A 20267-nucleotide genomic window follows, 5' to 3' on the forward strand; every position below is an offset into this window, starting at 1 on the left:
GCAGATATCGAACTGGAACTGAGAATTCTACAAAACATCGAGCGATTTTATTTTATTACATAAGAGGAAAAATTACAATCCGCTGAATCCATAATAATCAAGTATTCAACATAACGATAATACATTATTATATGACACATCGGGAAAGATCGTCCTCAATTCAAATTACGTTATTCGCTGTTCCTATAATTGCAAATTGAACACGGTTAACAGTTAGAGTGGTGCAAATTACATTATATCTGATGAACAACGGTTAGAAACCGATATTTTCGCTGATCAATAAAGAAGCTTAGTTGTATTCTAATGTTTTTTTCGAATTGAATACAGTGGCACAAAATGCGGTGATTTAGGTGTGGGTGTTAATTATAACCAAAGATTGATAACAGTTAACAATTAATATTCATTTCACGGGTGGGTATTGCATCCTCAACCTTTTGCATGTTGCAATAAACGATTAATATACGTATACAAAATCTCTGGACATACTTAAAACGAAAAACCATATCATTACAATACAAGCGCGTTGAATGACAATTTTATCACAGTTTTAAAACACGTTACTTTGAATGAATCTGATATTGAAATTATAGATCGTTCAACAGGAGTGATATAGCAAACAGACTTTACAATCTTTAAATTCAGTAGCTGAATATCAAAGAACCTTGATGGCCTCGAACAGGCAAATTTGTAAACATGATAGATTTTTTAGAGAAGAATGAATTCTCTGATAACTCGTATAATATTGTCATATCGACGTGTGAGTCTATATAACACAGAAACTATAACTTTCTTGTTTATCAACCGTTGACTAACAGGTTATGAAAATGTGCCGAGTTATGTTATCATCATTGTAAGAACATGCGTTACGAATAAGATTAAAAATCCAGATCAAGAAAGTATCTAAGATACATAGATCTATATTGAGAAGTATTGAAAGTGATATGAAAACTTTATATCACTACAGATAATATTCACCACGATCCCTATAACTGGCTTATATATATATATATACAAGCTGGATTTACATGTACACTATATCGCCTTAACAATAAACCCAACGTATTTTCCTAGTACAGCCCGTGATTATGAATATGAATAAACCCGTCGTAATATTGTTTTATCTTTACCTAATCGTGCCAAAAGGGAATGGAGAGATCACTCATACATCAACGTCTATTTCGTGTTTCATCATCAACAATCAAGCTGAATTCGTACTATGTTGCGCTAATATTTCGAGTATAAGGAAAAACGAGATGCTCCTGCGTGTATGATATAGAAATGAATGAAAAACAGATTTCATTATGAATGTTTATCTGTTGTTTAAACGGCGCTATACGGTACTGATAAGTTGCATGTCTTCTGGTATGGAATATCCAGGAGGCGCTGAATACACGACCACGTATTTTTTGCGGAGCGGGGCGTTTTCGTTCGCCCAGGGATTTTCGGGTTTCGGTACGTTAATTTTGCTATCGGTTTCCGGTTTCGGAAGCGTTTGATCCTGAGCGATTTCGTCTTCGAGATCGTTAGAACTTTCGCCGACTTGATGAATTTGTTCGTGTTGAAATTGTTTTTGTTGTTGTTGCAGCTGCATCTGATGTTGATGGTTCGCATTGTCCGCGTAACCGGAGTTTTCGACAGCATTGTACGACACCGACGGATTGTCCGCCACAATATTTTTCATGTCCATTCCTACGAGTCCGTTCTCGTAACGTATAGTATATCTAAAATTCGGCGCCCAATAAGATCGGCAAAATCGTTCGGCAGCTATGGCTGACAAGCCGCCTGTCGTTATCGTGACCAACCACGAAGATATCTGAAAAATTGATGAAAAATTGTCTTGACGGGTCTGCCAGCAGTTTCACAGTAATGGGTTGTTAATATGTCGACCCCGAAGTGGAAACAACACTTTCGAACTGGGACATGATTAGTTATTTTCTCAATATTTCTATCATTTCGAAATGAAGATTTAGCCCCGGGTTATTTTGAAACGCTCAATACGTACCTCTGATATGGTGAGCAATATGTAAAAACGAGAGCCATTGACATTTCCAGGCCAGCGTAGATACTGTGTAGCCTCGCAGGTAAATCTGAAGATACGAGATGGAAATATGATTAAAATGATGGAGTGGCGGAGGAACTTCAGACGATTAAATCAAATGTGAGAAAAAGCCCGACTGAAAACCAGTTTCTAAGTTTGTCTTGTAAACGCATGAGCTAAATTGATCTAGTTAAAACGAGAAATGCCTTATCGGATTTCACAATTTTGTTTGCGTGTGAGCTGCATTTGTGACTCGTGTATTTGTCAATTGGGGTAAAAAGATCTCGTTAACTGCGCATACACATTACATCGAAAATGACGCACGGAGTCTCGGATCCTGAATGTAATGTCGGAATGATTACCCTGAGATGTAACCAAATAATTCAAGGATTCAATGCGTTGCGTTGCCGTTGTGCACCGAATGCAACACAGTACCGTTCATTAAAGATTCAAAGACGTGGAAATGTCAGTCACAGAGTGTCCAGTAGCAAATAATGCACCTGACGATCTGGTGAGACGAGCTTGTACCGTGACAGATGAGGGGATTATGCTGTCTTGTTTAACGCGTAAAAGGAGTATAGTTTGTTAATAAATGACAGAACAGCAGTTCGGCGCGTAGTTTAGGAGAATCTTTATCACCCAGAGCGCTGAAGATAAGATGTGGGAGCGAATAAGTATTGATGGTTCGGACGATATTTGAGATTGAAACCCTTTCTCCCTCTCCGAATGTACACGTAATATTTTACCAAATTAATGATTTTTCGCGGCTTGATGCGTCCATCTCCGATGGAGACACAGTATGGTGAAATTATCAATTTTCTTAATGTACTGCAGTACGGTATTTTGTGATTAATGTACTCTGGTGACAAGAAGAGCCGATTTTCTGCGCGGAGATGTATCGATGGAATCTGTTTTACTTGTAGAATTGCACGTTCTCCTATTCGAAATATGATTTTTGCCTCGCTCATCAATAACCACCTTTACATAATAGAGTCCGGCGTTAATAATCTATATCATCTTGCGATGAATACGCGGTAGAAAACACGACGACTTTTTTCTGCTTCACGGATAATCAACCATATTCTAATTGAATACGGCAACGTTCTCAAAGGAGTATATTGCTCTATGGCTAGAAATAATACATATAAAACGGGGACAATTTCTAGCGTTATGGCGCTCTACGTTGCCCGTAAATCGTATTTACATGGGCACACTTACTGGCATAAATAGCCAGCTTCTAGTAGTGAATTGATATATCTGGAGCTTACAATTTCGTCATTTCCCTCAAGAGTTTTATTTGGAGAAACACAAAATGTGCTCGATCATTCAGATTTTTTGTTCGCCATTAGGTAATAAAAGGACTTTCGCCAGAACTAGAGACTATTACAGAGAGTTAATCGAACGACGTCTCGTTCAGTAGTCGTAAATTAGAAAACTGTCGCATCTCGAATGGAATGAAATGTGTTTTACTGTCCAATAAAACAGGCAAACAATAAAAGAAAATTAGTTGAATACACGTGAAAAGTGTTTCAAATAGCTCTCGATGTAGCGAGCTAGCTTAGGATAGCGCATTGATGACGCCTATCAAAAGATGTTTGAAATCAGCAAATGATCTACGAGACTCAATTGATATTCATATCGTAGATAGAAATCGACGCAATATGTCGCGATTTGAAAACGCGTGACGCATGAAATCATTAAAACGAATCACATCGCGGCATTCACTAACGAGCAAAATATGTTTAATAAGCATCGACAATCAATCGAAGTTAGTTTTACAACTTCGGAAAAACAACCTCATCAAGAAGATCAATGGAAGTACTCATATTTCCCTACGGTGTAACAGATCACCATCACTATACTGTCTTATTAATCTTTCTTTCAGACATGGCACGCTGGATGGATGATATTTGAGTGAAGATTTTTCTCTAGGGTAAATTGGATATCGCATTACGTTCATACGGAACATTTGGGCTCTTTAATTTTTCAAAAGTCTAAAATGTAAAATGATGAATTTCAGTCGACAGTTTTTCACTTCTCGCGGGGCTGATTTAAGTCGATACGATACATTAACGATGAGTTCTGTAAATGCCGGGATCTTCGCAGCATTTTGATCCGGATATGCCTGCAGCAGAACTAGTTCTAGACCTAATAAGAAATCTTTAACTCGAAACGAATACTTGATGAAAGCTATACTCGGTATCCTTATACTTAAGTAAGCAATACAAAGTTACGTTGAAAAAATATCAACCATATTCTGAAATTTAAGAGGTTAGGTTTCCTCACATTCATTACAAACTACTTTACTTTCTATAGATAAATAAACTAAAAATCTGTCTCACCCTCCTTTGTTTGTCTCGAGCGCTTGACACCACTTTCGGAGACCAAGGGACATGACGCAGCTTCCAATGAGTTCGAACGTAAATAATACTGTGTTGAAGAGTAGCGTTGGGAATATTATCTTATCAGCTTTCCTGAAAAGAAACATTTTTTTCAGATGTTCAGTCACTTCATCGTGCACACCGTTGGTACATATGTGTCAATCTTACAAGATTCGATAACGCCTCAACAACTGTTTACTTAAAACAAGAAGAGTGCTTTCTACATCTATTTATCGACAATAATATTCTTGCCATTCCTTAACAGGCTGTAGTTTTATTAGATTTAGCATACACGTCAATGTTTCCACAAGGTAATGAAGTTTATTTAGGGCTAGAGCTTCTGTACCCAAAGGAATTGCACCGGCATAAAACACATCAGTTGGTGCTACAAAAACTAATAAATTACTTTCTTTTGATTTAACGCAGCATCTCCGTATGCATGAGGCATAACTTATAGATGCTCTTAAAGGGATTTGTTTGTAAATGCGATATGTAAATAGGAAACAGATTATGCAGAGTAAAGTTTATGCTAAGGTAGTTGTGGGTCCGCGAGGATATACTTGTGTCATTGGTGACACCTGTAATCTACCCATTTCCGTTCATCTTCTATTTGTATAATGGAAATATTTCACTACATGGAAAAACACTCGAACATGCATTTCTAAACAACCATTAACAAATCCATCACCAGTTTATGTTCGACTCCTACAAATTATTAGTAATACTCCACCATACCGGATTAACTTACCTATCTCATAATCCCTAAGTACAAAAGAACTCAACGGTAAACTAATTAAAAAATTTAAAAAAAAAACACCAGAAAATAAAAATTAAAACGCATACGAACGCTCAGTCCGGAAAAGATCTTATATTAAGGCAATTGTCACAAATGACATGCATACTTTTTATATATTTCCACCTTTGCATCAGGCTAACGACGGAAGGAGTGAACCCCTGATTCAATCGCCCTACGCACTTCACAAGATGTAACAGTAGATTTGGCGCAGTCGTTGCCCGTCGGACCGCTGCAAAGGTTTTGTTACCATACGTTATCCGAGTAATTATTAAAACAATTTAACATACCCTAAATGCCACGACGTATCGACATTATAATACCGACCGCTTCCCGCGTTGATCTTCGGCCTGGAGAACAGACAAAACACAAATACAAAAAAGCTACATCCACGAAAAAACTAAAACGTAACATATAACATAGGCCTACTATATAATAAGTGCTTTTTCTTTCACTCGCTATGCGCTCGCTATATTCATATCTATGATAGTGCTATGGTAAGTTGGATATCGAAGAAATCGACGAAATTCCGATTCACTGATTGAGCGTAATACCAGTCGCTTGTTGCTCGTGCTACAAAATTCAATCGAGCATAATATTTGTAACGTGGGTAATAACGTGCATTGCATATATAAATCGATATATCAAGATTAGATGCAATTGATTCACAAAGTAAATGTTGATTCTTCGATGGTAAACTTAACGCAGATTCCAATTACTATCGTCAAGTGCGAGGTCAAATCCTGTGGCACTGTGGATGATTATAACCTAGCCTAGGAGGATTTGGCGTGATAATGTGATAATAACGAATAGCATGTTAATGGAAATAAAGATTCGTTTAAATTGCACATTTTATCATTCTCGTAACTCGATGCTCTGATCGAGAATAAAATGGTTAAATGTTAAATGGAAAAAATAACACAATCATACTAAGACACTCCGATCCAGATAACCTTAAAAAGCTTCGTCGTTGTATATGAAAACAATATATAAATTGCACATTTTACTTGCGTCCTAACCCATTAGGAATAACAAAAAGCGAAATATGGTGTTTGACTTTTGATCCAGAATGCGTTTCATAGAAAAGTTTTGGTCAGTTATTGTCACTGTTGATTGAAGTCATAATGTCCCAAGCGAATAGACCAGGTACATATTTGATAATGATGTAGTCGCTAGGCTTTTATGGCGACGATAAATCTCGACCGACGTAAAAAGGTTAGTACACGGTAAAATGGGTAGATTAACGACAACGACATAAATGATTTGTGTCCACGTACACAGTAACATCAACGACCGATGGATTTAGGGGTATTGTATTGACAACACGACTTATCAGATTCGTGATGGATTTCTAGAGTGTATGAATACATACGAATGCAATAACGCAATCCGATCGAGAAAAAATAGGCAATCGTTTTTCTCTTTGATTTGGAAGATTTAATGGTGAATAAGACCAAAAACAAGTTATTTGTTTTGTCAACCTGTGCATTGTGAAGAAGAGCTCGCGACGTAGGCGTAGATATTGACATAAGATTAATTCACGAACAAGATAGCATTTTCAGATAATACCTGAAGTATGGAGGCAGAAGACACTTGGAAACGTAGCGAAATGATTGATGAACAGCCAGCATCATCTCATTTGTGCGCTGATCAATTGCAAGTGTGTTCTTCATCAGGACCATACGCCGACTGGACAACGGTCTGAAGTGACACCTGACCACAATGTTAATATTGTCGATACTGTTAGTTTCCGTCTGTGAAGGCGTTATTCTACATAATGTCTGAAAGAACACCTGATGTATCACCGAGCGTCAACCGGTTGTCAACGCAGGAACAAAATAGATGTTCTTTTAATTACATAAATCGTAATGAGCGTTGTGCAGTCAACTGAGCCAGAAATGCAAAGACTCTACAGTAAAAGAGATTGGTTTAATGGACGAAAATGCTACTCTGACGTGAAATGATCTTGAGATATGAGGCGGCAGTGCCTTTTTACGTAGCTGTGATTGTTTGTTCATATTTCAATATCCTGCTTAGTAACGAATATCGTCCACTGGCAATGGGCTGATCTCGTTTCCATCGACCAAAGAGCAAAAAAAACTTGTGATCTCATTTTTTCGGGATCGTATCTTCTTCTTTTAGCGTTGGCCAAGCAATTTCTTATACAGGAGCGGATCGCGTTTGTCAAAGTCAATGATGCGGAATATACGGCTACAGTAAAAATGCTAATATGGCCTCTTGTATAGTTGAATTAATCGAATGCTGGTAATGTTTCATCGCCCCCGTCGACTGACCCCTTCAAACAACTAGTATATTCATTTATTTTACAATCACATGCAGCTAACTTAAAGGGTTACATCTTAGAGAACACAGTGGCGTTTCGTATTAATTGATTATTCATGCCGGAAAGTCTTTTCGATAGAACTTCTCCTTAAAATGATTTACGAATTATGAATCTCATGTTGATGACGAATAGTCTTGTGTCAAGACTGGGGTGGATTCTATTCCCGTTTGAATGAAACTGAACAAATACTTGTATACCGATATAATTAAACTTAATCCGAGAATTAATCAAGATTTCATCGCTATATCGTGTACTACCCACTCACATCCGGCTTGTATATTATACTATATGAAAAACCGCCGTATGAACCTCCACACAATTATGGATTCGGACACGGATGAATTCGCTTTAACTCCTCACGCCGGCGGTTCAGTAAAATCAAATTTATTCCAGCGATGGACCGGATTGTAAACGTTTAATCTTATCAACCGCCGTGCGATAGATGGTCCTTCGCGGTCTGTACATCGGCTACTCGTGTTTACAGAATATCTCACCAGTACCGTTGCCAGATATATACGACTCATATAATTAATTAGATAGCGAGGTTGATTAAAGAGACAGACCGGGATGCATGTACGGATACTTGATGAATCTCTGCCGTTAAATTGTGGCATCACTCTCTGAATTGCGGCCGAACGCAATCGATCGATTGAATGTTTTTTTTAATGCTTTCGTACTTCATTATTTTTGTCATCTTCTTGTCGAGGGAAATAATATGATAACGCTTCTCGTGAATAGCTTTGGCCTTTGGAGACTTTGTATAGATTTTCATTCGTTTTTCTAAAACCGAGAACAATCCATTGAGCATTTCATTCGATTGATTACGACAGAACTTTCACCCACACGCTTTGAAATATCGATGATGTCTTTTGATCATTTTCTTCGTCGTCTAGTTTGGCGACTGGGTGATACAATTTGAATTAAGACCTGCCAGCTTCGCGTGTCAAGAGCGATGCGCATGAAATCAATTTTGACTAGTTTTTCACATTTTATTTTCTAAGCGAAACTGTCACAAGGGTTTGAAAAATTCGGCACCGATAAACAAACTAATCCTGATTGCCTAATATTGACATTCGATGGTGATGAGTTTTGCTCTAAATGGATGACAGCTCGACGTTTCATTTAACTATGAATAAAATGGCTTTCTCTATTTATTTATCAGCATATTTCTAAAAACTGGTCAATTCAGATCAGATACTCTCCATGGCTGATCCATTACGTGGTCTGCATCCAATTGTGCGGTTTACTCGATATTCGCCACGAACCGGCGCAAAATCATCCAGCTAAACAAAATGTATGTATATTCTCGCGTGTCACTTCGGGTTGATGCTATCTATCTTTCGACGAGTTATCCTATTTAGTTAGTCGAGATAGCAATACCATTGGCACCGAATCTGCGAATACCAACACAGTCAACGATACGGCAAAAGACACCCAATAACAGAAGAAGATTAAGTGAGCAAGAGAAAGATGAAACCCCGGATCAATAAAACTATCGCAAGGAATTGCATGTTTGAACCGCTCTTCTTCGAGATAATAAATCATGTCTCATCTCTTGATCTATTTATCGCCGTCAAATAAAGCAACATAGTAAATTCCCACTTTCAAATCAGGCCACGACGATTCTTAGTTTAACAACACAACGGGAATCATATATTACTATATCCGACAGATACAGATGAAGGCCTAAACATATTTCAATGTAACGCACGGTATAGTTTACCAGTATCAGTATATACTTATTTACTCATCACAGTTATACAAACTGGTCTGATGGGAAACACAATTTTACAAAAATTTTACCACGATGGCAGGAAATATTGTTTGTATAGGTTCGTTTTCGTTCCCAGATACAAATTTCGAGCCTGAAAAAAAAAACTTAAAATTATACTTTCATTGCAGTTGTTTACAGTACACCTTCGTCATGATACGAAAGACTGACGAGATTATAATCGGTCGTGTAACCCATAGAGTTTACAGTTTACTTTCGACATTAACGATTTAGTTATTACCGTTTCGATCCGTCGGGATCGCGAGTTTTGAATTAATGATGAATATTCAGCTTGTATAGTGTCATTATTCTTTCGTCACACGGCTAACTTCACCGCCTTTCATAAAGCCAAAGAGTCGGGCATATACGTATCATCAGAATTAATCAGATAAATCTTGCAAAAACACTAGCTACAGTCGTTCGAAAGATGTTAGTTTCTATGTCAATTATCAATGCGCTTTTTCAGAAAAGGGAAGGATAGATTTAATTTGAGTTTCTCTTCGGGGGTCCTATTAGATTCACTCCACTACACTATACATGATGTCAAGTATATAACATGTCACGTCGGAGTCTAACAAGGATGTATATGTATATATGGGAGACATCTACATGTTCGAATTACGCCGGTTGAATTTAGGATCACGACCAAAGCCAATGCGATCACGGATGGTGCTATGAATATTAATGAAAATTGCGGTCGACCTGATTTTAATTAGTTTTCTCCTCAAACCTATTCTAATTGCATTTTTGACAGAACGAGTTCGCTTCTGCCAGTTTCATTAAACTACATTCATTATGTGCACTGAATCAAAAAGAGATAGATATGGTCGCCGACAAAGCAACTCAGACAGCGCGATTGAAAATGGCGCTTGTCAGAAAATAAAGGCTCAAAATATATCGATATCACGAAAACTCGAGCAATTGCAGTTTTTTTGAGCGACACACGAACGAAGCAATCTCAATGGATGGAGAACGACAGGCAAATTGGATTGATTTCGGCTCCCAGATCGATGAAAACTCAAGAGAGGACCACAATGCCACACAAGAAGAGCCTGATAGTACCATTCGGTACTCAAATCAAAGCTAGCTGCGCGGCACACTTTAATGACTCTCTGTGACCCCTGATTACTGCCTATCAGTCGAAGTAAGACAACTTATTGAGAGTGATTTGAGGTTATCCTGGTTTGATTGATTGAGGCAAATTATCAGATCAATGTCTGAGGGAAAGGGCTTACATAAAACTACACGCCATTTGTCACGACGAGATGACAATGCAGGGACGCTAATTATCCGGTAACTGATTGACCTCAACCGATTTATCTACCGTCCGATATATCATCACAGAAATCTAATAGTAAAATGATTCATGTTCTTGAAATAGAAAAAAGTTCAGATCTCTTGGCGAAAAATGTTATTCGCTTTGAGTTTCATTTTTGACAAATTGTTTTTCGTGTTGCACGAAAAAAGAGTCCATCGATTGGCATCGGTATGAATTATCGTCAGGTGTGTGAAATGCAGAAAATTGAAGCTCAGTGAAGCAATTTCAGCGTATCTTACAAAAGATAAATATAAAATGTTAGATTAATCAAGATTTTGAACTGTTTTTTACGGCTAAATTATCAATACACTGGAGCTTCGACGATAGATTATAGTCGGAAGAAATTTTGGATGTTTTGAATAAACATATAAGTAATATATTATATATGCGTTACACGGATAAATTTGATTGAAAGTAGGTATAAATAACGACAATTCATCAAACAGAAAGCCAATCCAGTTTTAGAACGTGTGAATTAATTATTAGCACGGAACTGATCTTAATTAGAACACATTCTTTTAATAGTAAAGTATTAATCATGCGAATTTCTAATTTCGAAATGGCTTTTGATAAAGCTTTGTATTTTTATTCATATATGTATGGATATATCTATAACGATACAACCGTCTTTCTAAAGGTCGATTGAAAAAGCCTCTGTTGCTTTTTTACGTCGAGGCGTCCCGATCGCTAACAGACCTCCTATTCCCAATCCAAGGAACAGATTCCGTTCTCTCAACAGCGTATAGTAAAGCAGCTTGTTGCAATCACGCGACTCCAAAAAACTAATCCATGAAGTTTTTTCACAGTATACTGTCTTCTATACACAAACTTGCATATTTCATCCCTACATGTTGACATCTCAAATGCGGTTTTTTCATGTAAGCGATTTTGTGCCGAGTTGAACATAAAACAAGGCATTTGATAACGTCGAGCTGAAAATGCGCTGATAAAATATTCATTGACATCGTCGGAAATTAAGATAGAACTATAGCGAAATCGATCGAAAACCGCCGAAGAAAAAATACCAATTAACCGGAGTCGTGTGTAACCAGAGAAAGGATGCGAGCCGACAAACCATAATGCTTGTTGGTAATTTAATCACAACAGACGCTGGAATAGAGTAGCAAAGCCCAAATGAATAAATGGCACACCTTGCATTCTTGGTATGTATCTAGGCCAGTAAATGAAAATGAAAAAGTGGATTTTGACTGCCAATAACCGTGACTAGAAACAACGTTATGCATAATGGTAGATTACTGTACGTTGTAGAACTAAGCGTTGGGATATTTGTCCGTGAATTTTGTTTTCGTATACAAAAGACATTTGGCAGTAGACGTTTCGAATTGATAAATGATCCCACGTTGCTGTTATGAATCTCGACTAGTGTGAATTATTCACCATTGAGAATCAATGCCAATAAGCCAATGGATAAATCAGTACAAAATGCAACGGCGGAAATATTACTGACTGCAGATCGACTCCATACTGCCGCGGGTCAGGCAGATATTTACATAATAAGTTTCAATCCACCGACTAGGGACTGATACCTCCATCCGAAAAATATGACTGAGACCGAATCTCCGATGGGAACAGCAACTCTATCGATCCCCGCAATTATCTAACCCTTGTTGTATATGCTCGCTTACTCTGACGTTATTGAATTTACAGCTAAACCCACCCGCCTAAGGGTAGCGAATCGAATAGAACGAACTATCCGCATGATGCTCTGAGCTGTTGGAAAGCACCGTACAAGATAATCCTGTCAACTGGACAGTGACTAATTGAAGGCAATCCATGTTTAAAGTAACTAAAGGCGTACATATGAACATTCAGTCGTGACTGCAAGCAACTTCTTTGCTTCTTTTATCCATGAATTTTGCTTTAGGCATCAACTTTCAAGTTTTTGTTACCTGTCAGGTGCTTACACTGCATACTTTATTGATAAAACGAGAATATTTTCTTTTCTGTCAGTAGTCTGTAGATACGTATACAGATGCTGATGCCTTAAACATATATACTGTTTGCTGAAGGCTTACGAAGAAAATCAATATAGTACTTTGCTGGAAAAAGAAACCTCAAAAACTCTAATGGTATTCGTTTTTATCGACGTGTGCGAAAATCCCGATTTCCGCAAACATGTTTCTTACACGCCACATAACGCCTTAAGCGTCTCAATAATTTAAAGTATTCGACAAGACGAAGATAATCATGTCTTGTTGATTGCGGGTAGTTCCTGGTCCAACCAATTCAAAACCCATAATCCAGTAAAAGGTTTTCCTTGTATATACTGACAAATCGGAAAATCGGTGTTATTTTCCACAAATTTCTCTCACGCTTTGCGACCATCACAAGTGACGTCAAATATCCAATATTCCAGTAAATTGCCCGTCCCCGCTGCGAACGAAAAAACGACGTGGCCCGATACTAAGATTGCATATCGACGATAGCTGGTTACTTATTCCGAAGACCGGTTCAATATCAAGAATAAGGCGACGTGGAGATCATATGTAAATGGCCGACCGAGTCAATTTCAGATCCTTCTGGTCGAAAATGGTTAACTAGCCATGATCTGCGATCGAAACACCGCTTTATATATTGTATTCACCAGTAAAAAAGTAAACCATAAGATAAATGATGCGCATAAAGATATATTCTATTTCATCCTATAACCAAGAGTACTACTTAAGCACCCTGGCAAATAAAATCACCAATGGAACGGATTGAAAATGTATCTAAAAAATGTATCCAATTATATAAACATTTTCAATTTTTGTCAAGGTTAAAGATTTAACGCTTGGGTTGAACAAATCGTGACACCCATTCCATTCCAAAAGCTGATTAGATAATCATTCTTTTCGCTTGAGGAGCAAAAAAATTAGTAGCTATTACCTTTGCACATCATATGCATCAATTGTATTATCGGGTTACGAATTTATTGATACCAGCTCGCTAGTACAAGGATAGAAAGCTTAGACTTACAGGTCTAATGACACGTTCTGTGAAAGGATTATGTGCGTTAATGGACGGACGGAATTCACACCGGCAACTTCCGTACAACATTCACTGCTACAACCCGGTCACTCATTGTCAACGATACTTATTCTCTCAGCTGGTTGAGTTTAAGTACTAATGTTTCGTTGCCGTCATAGCTAAGCTGCAAGAATACGCCCTGGACATATATAGACAACTTTCTGGATTTATTTTCAGGCAATATTGATATTTACTTTTAATCATTTCTCGCCAGGTTGTTTTTGCCAATTACATGTATATCCGTTTTATGGCAGCAGATTTTCATCCGGACAGAAATCAGAACAGAATTTCAACTCTTTTTTCCTGTCCCGAAGACAGTCGTTCAATATAGCAATAGATAATTACCATGGACGTCGTCGTGCCGGCCGAGGATGCCTTCGACAGAACTACTTTGATGCGAATCGAATTAACTCGATTACAGTTTTATTTATGCCTTTAACTACTTAATAATGTATAATTTCACGGAATAGTTCAAATTTTAACACTTGACTAGTATACACCAGTACAGAGCTCTTTAACACTTGATGGAATGGATAAATAGCTATTATTCGCAAGCGACATTGCGTGAAAATCCTTGCTGGGATATAAATCAGCTCAAACTTGCCAAGATACCGAGATTGAATTGTATTGATTGCTTACGAACTCCTTTCGGAGTAACTCTGCCAGCAGCGAGTTGAGCTGACAGGAAAGCTAATCAATTTTTTTTCGAAAGAAAAATCACTTCAAATATGAAATGTCATCTATTTTTCTAAAAAGCGATTGCTTCAAATTTGAGATGTCGTCGTCGTCAATATAGTTGAATTCGGCTGCAAAAAACTCAAGTTTCTTCATATTTGCGTGACCATATCAAACACATACATATCGCAGTAATAACAATACATTTCCATATAAACTCGTATATAGATAGCTTCTTTCAATCCATGTATCAAGGCATTAGAGACACAAATTAATGGCTCATACATTTTACCGAACATTCACCGTTACATCAGATATCATGAAACATTAAATGAAAATCCTATTTTCTAATCACGTGCATGTCATACTTCTGCCATAAAATGATATGGATTAATGATACTTCGCCATTGCCTGATTTAATTTAGCTACCCATTGGCTGCGAATATGTACGTTCCCTCCTAGGAAATATCTCCAATAAATACAATCACCGGTTTACAAAAAACTTTCAATTTGAACTATGTTTTGAAAGGTCTATTAGATAGCATCCTTCATCATCCCATAATCCTTGATGAAATGCGTGAGAAAGATATAAAACAATGATATATGGGCTTTACGTGCAATGACCAGGATTATGATTCGAACCCCGTATATATCAGTCTTTTATCGTCATTTAAGCTCGGAGAGCTAGACATGAAAGGTAATAATGTTGGCGCCGCATTAACACAAAATTTCGAAGTAAAGTTGCATCAGAAAAAAGAGATTTACGGCTCCAATTAAATTCCTATTCTCTATAACATGATCTCATTTATTCGGTAATGATGATTAAACTGAACCTAACGGCGCATCGTCATGAGAGTATGTACAACGTGTAAATAACTTGGATCGAGCAAGATGTTAGTTTGGCGAAGTAAATCTGTCGGTAAAAATCAGCGCAAGTGGCATCGAATCTCATTAATAGTGCATTCTGGAATCATGTATATCAGATTAGCTAACATTGTCTATCACTCAAAACATGACATAAACCGTACAATCTGACCAGCACAATTCTAAGTCTATGAGAAGTTTCAGAAAACTTGGTGCAGCTGGGTACTTAACAACCATCTATATATTTATCTTTGGTGGTATTTTCTTGTAATCATTAGCGCGTTAACTATAGCTAATGTCTAACCAGAATCTAAAGTGACATGACCACATCAACCATGCGAAATTTTCGCTCTTCAGCGCGCCTGACGAAACAATTCTATTCCAGGCGGTGTACAGTCAAGTCGTCTGTAATAATTGCTGTCTTGCTAAAGATATCATTATATGTATACCATCAGAGATAACTGGCTGTGTATTGACCGGCGTCTGTTTGTTTCCAACATCGAAATAAAAAAGACAAAAAACAATCGCTTACAGCTTTTTTAAGGACGAAAAATCGAACCAAGCATTTTCTTTCGTCATGAATAGCCAAGCCCATACTAGTGCCGCAGAAACATTCTTCTATCATCCGAATAAATTGAATATTTGCACCACGATTAAGCGCGATTGCCGAAAAGTTAATTAATAAATCGATAGGAAGTCTTATCGATATGGTAGTCTTATAGCGGGAACGTTGTCTGATAAACATCGTGACGCTTTTGGGGCGTCATCAACAATTCAATTCACGCATTGTGTCGACGATGAAGAGGAGTCGATCAAACACGAATTGCCGTTATATATCAATACACCAGGCAGTATCTGTCGCCCCGCTAGACTGGCGAATACGTTCAGAATTATGCAGAAAATACCGTAGCGTCCCTTGATGATAAAACCAACTAAATCAATGTACTGTCGGTACTGGTCAAGGTCAACTAATGAATTCTTACTTCTTGGTTAATTTCTGTCTAGTTCAATGACGGCCTATCGGCCATGATGAACAGGGATTCTTTCCCTTGCCGAAATAATGTTCGCTCAGGGAATACGCATTGGCATAACTCTCTTAGCACGCAATGCAAATTTTAAGTCGGTGCACCTGTGCCGCTTCAAATGCAATTAATGCAAAAAATAGAAAGAAATGTAGCATGGAAAACAGTTCGATCGCTGTCTTAAATGGAGAAAAGAGTAATTGAATCTTGTGCATCTGTTTTTGCCATGCACTTGTTCTTATAAGCATATCGCCGGAACCCTGCAGGCGTTATCCGCAATATCCAACAGTTTAGTAAATCCCGTACACTAGCTTCTAATACCAATTACTGCGATATAATCGAACCAACCCGACCGGAGAACTATATCAGAAACATAGCACAAATTCACAAACATCTAGGGTATACTACAAAGTACTGCAAGACCCGACGTTGTGAGCAATTGAGGTTGTTCTTGTCCATCATAGCAGGACTGAGGGACTAATGAGTGTCATTGAACCAGTCTTAATATAGCAAATAAAAACAATTCCAAGTAATCTTTGACAGGGTCGTCGCGATCGAATAAAGGAAATTGATGCAGAACCTATCTCAAAAGAAAAAGCCTCTTGGGACATATGTTGATCTTATTATGCCGATGTTAATAGCTTTCCGTGGCAGAAATTGATGTCGGGTAGTAGTGCAGGACATTTTCCCTTGGGTGGCCAACTTAACTGAGCCTACATCATCTAAGAAAATGATATGTTAATTGAACCAGAATTTGAATATGTTTCGTTAATTGTCAGAGCTGAAAATGATGAATTTTGTTCACGTCGTCGCTCATAATTTGTTGCTGGGGACAAAATATGATGCGAGATTCTCGGAGATGTTGGCGAGATGGAATTATCGGGAATACGGCAGACAATTCGGGACAATTCCGCTAATACGATTATGATTGGCTAATAACATTTCGTTAGATAGATTGCAATTCGAGAGATCAGGACAACTCTCCCAATTACACATCGCATGAATGAAATTACGGACATGGCTTCCCGCAGCTGGGTGTGTTTATGTGGTGAATCTGAGGGATGAAGTAGTCAATGATCTGTAACAAGTGACGTCTCCACGCCATTACCCTTCTTATTGCTACTCTCTTTTACTCACTACTCGAACCATAATTAGGTTACGGATGAATCAAAGGTACGATAAACAGCAGAGATCAATATATAGAATCGTGCGAATAGTTAGCTCATTGTCAGCAGCCAATTGCGATCTACATGAAACATATTCATATCATTACTGTAATGAGCTTGTAATAAGCTGGCGAAATTAGGCCACGATATCACCCAACAGTCATATTTAGATCAAATTTTGAAAATTGGAGATCATTGGAGATATAAATCATTTCTAAAAATTCCACAAAGCATGAAACACAAAGATCCTTCGGGGATTGTGAATGGAGTATTATAGAATTACTTTAAAGAGCACTGTGAATAGAAATTGACAACATAATTCCTCGTACCTGCGTCGGTAAAGTCTTGGTATACAGAGACACGTCTTTAACATCCTCTGAGACACGAAATATAAAGATGATACGTCAGCAAAATAAAATAGAATGAAAAATTATTAACTCAAAACATAATCGCAAACCCCTAAAGAAATTAGAAAAATGTCGTTTGCAACAGAGTCATAAATATCCATGACTCTGTTTCAAACGATATACGGCTCGACTTATGGAGTATTTGGAAAGAAAATCCACGACATAGCATCTCAACTAATAAGAGCACTGACCAAAAAACCAGTGTTGCTTACTTACTAACATCGTTGAGAAGAAGATGCAATGTGGATATTTCCGTCTCATTAATCGAAAGGGACACGGAACAAGTTCGTTTGAAGTCAATGATGAAAGTGTGTTTTGTAGTTTCCGAGAGATTTCAGGCCAAGTTCGTGTGTCATACGCCAACTGGCATGCAGCAGGCAGATGAAACCCATATTAGGAAATGTCGACTAATTTTGAAAATAGGAATTCTTCGTTTTTTAAGGTGTATATAAAAATGCACCAGTTTACATGAAAGATGGTGAACTTAAGTTTTAACGCCTACCAACGATGAAGATTTAGCTGTTTAGAAAGTTAAAGCTTCGCAGCATAAAAAGTCATAAGTCGAAGGGTTACTGAAGCGAATTTCTGTGGACCTATGACTGGCATACAGAAAGTGCATTTGCACGATGTACACAACGCCTTTGATACCGAGTGCAAACTACCGTCCATGTCTGAAAGGAACAAAATGTGTGCTATATTCGATAACATCTCTTAAAGATTCTGCCTCGATGCGGCAAAGAAAACATTCTCGATTGGACGGGCTTAATTGCGAAGAATGAATTTATTAGTTATCAATCAATTTTACGGACGACTTCAGTGAATTTCTGTCGATAATATTCTGTATTCGTAGTGTCGATAAACAATAATTCAGAGGGACGCTAATGAAAATTTATGTATAGTAGCGAATAGAAGAGACTGATTCAAAATGGCTAGATATTTGCATCTTAAATCACACAAAATGATCGCATTTGACTAGATTTAACAGATAGAGTTAGTGTGTGAAGCGCCCTGGTATACGCGAGTATTTCAGCGAGTTTTTCAGCTAGTTTTTCCTTACGGCTATACATCGTTTATCTCTAATGAGATCATTTAATTGGTTTATTACGACCAATAAATAATGCGGGCCACCTGATGATCCCTAATATGCGGCCACCGTATTGTGCAAGAGATGAATTAGGCATATTTTCTACCATTCATCATCATTTACAGTCGATATATAGCTTGCAAAACCTGACGATTAACTCGTTGAGTGAATGGCGCCAAAGGAACCATAGGCCGTTTCCTGCAGTCCCTCACATGAATGAGTAACCATGCACAGTGAAATACTCTTTTTATCCGAGACCGGAGGTTATTTGTAGACACGATCTAAATGCACCCCCTAAATCATTTATTACGTGGACTTACGTCAGAAAACAGCCTAATAACGAGCCGTAGGCGCAAAAAACCCTGGAAATTATTAGCGAAAAATATGCACTCTGAGATTAGGCTTAATAACGTTGATTGATGCGTAAACAGTGAATATTTTCTGCAAGTCTTGTACATCTGCGGTACATAAACGCCCAAGACGCTTTAGAAAATATAAACTGTTTAATATATCAACAGATGATAAGCGCTATGCTAACATTGCTGTTTTTATGTTCATAATCATCAAGAAGAAAGACTTTTTAAATGAAACAGCTTAGCTAATCATAATATCAAGAATTTTGTGGATGACAACAACGCTATGCACGACAGCTTTTTGAAACAACCTTTTTCGATTTTCTCTGTATCATATTCATATCGATTAGATGTTGCGATGTTGATTTGCAGTCGTAGTATCGTCGTTTTGCGTGCGAAAAACAAGTTGCAGGTTTAAAGAAATGATGAATATAGAGATTGAGGCAGGTTTCAAAGAAAATGACGATGATAAATTATATAGATCGAGGCAATAGTAAAATAATTGACTGCGGGCGAAGACGTTGACCGTATCCACTGTATTTTGGATTGGTGTCATGCTTGCCTTTTTCTACCCTCAGAATAAGCCTCTAAGACAGGAAGGCCCAGACATATACAGTGATTCTCGCCTTATCAAATCTTATATTGTAATAGAAGATAGCAAATGAAATGAACAATTCTGAGGAATAGATGTGTCTATCGTTTGATTCGAGACAATATCCATATCCATCTTTAAACGATGCTATACATCTACAAGAATATACTCATATGGTATTGATATTCTAGTATAAATACCGCCATTTCTAAGGAGAATCAGACGAGTTTATTGTAAAAGATATGTACCTTGCTTCACGGAACTTCCCAATGCAAATACGCGAGCAACATTAATCATTTCTTCTTGGATATGAAAACACCGACATATTTGCAATGCGACATGAAAAAGTATTGCAGATGCGACGGAACGACGTTGTTAACGAAAATCGACGACTTCTTACGAAATGAATGAAGCTTTCTGGAGGACGTC

The 20267-nt window shown here is 37.7% G+C and overlaps 2 protein-coding genes across 4 annotated transcripts in view; one reads left to right on the forward strand and one right to left on the reverse strand.

The window, feature by feature from the left end:
* The window catches only part of LOC141904632 (protein transport protein Sec61 subunit beta-like), a 110784-nt gene that overhangs the window by 18110 nt on the left and 72407 nt on the right, over positions 1-20267 (forward strand). The window contains exon 1 of one of the 2 annotated variants that reach the window (XM_074793267.1): positions 12087-12090. The exons of the other annotated variant lie outside the window; for it this stretch is intronic. Within the exon in view, the coding sequence (XP_074649368.1) occupies positions 12089-12090 (2 nt within the window). The 5' untranslated portion in view covers positions 12087-12088. Of the gene's footprint in view, positions 1-12086; positions 12091-20267 lie in introns of those variants that run through there. 2 annotated transcript variants of the gene reach the window in all.
* LOC141904620 (transmembrane protein 179-like) overlaps positions 147-20267 on the reverse strand; it is a 35938-nt gene continuing 15817 nt past the window's right edge. Inside the window, exons 2-5 of one of the 2 annotated variants that reach the window (XM_074793240.1) lie at positions 5503-5562; positions 4381-4512; positions 2003-2087; positions 147-1813 (exon numbers count right to left, since the gene is read on the reverse strand). In XM_074793240.1, coding sequence (XP_074649341.1) covers positions 1331-1813; positions 2003-2087; positions 4381-4512; positions 5503-5562 — 760 coding nt within the window. In that variant the 3' untranslated portion in view covers positions 147-1330. The remainder of the gene's footprint in view (positions 1814-2002; positions 2088-4380; positions 4513-5502; positions 5563-20267) is intronic. The other variant, XM_074793248.1, reaches the window with a different exon arrangement.

Source organism: Tubulanus polymorphus, chromosome 1 (genome assembly GCF_964204645.1).
Source record: "Tubulanus polymorphus chromosome 1, tnTubPoly1.2, whole genome shotgun sequence".
In the NCBI taxonomy this organism is placed as follows: domain Eukaryota; kingdom Metazoa; phylum Nemertea; class Palaeonemertea; order Tubulaniformes; family Tubulanidae; genus Tubulanus; species Tubulanus polymorphus.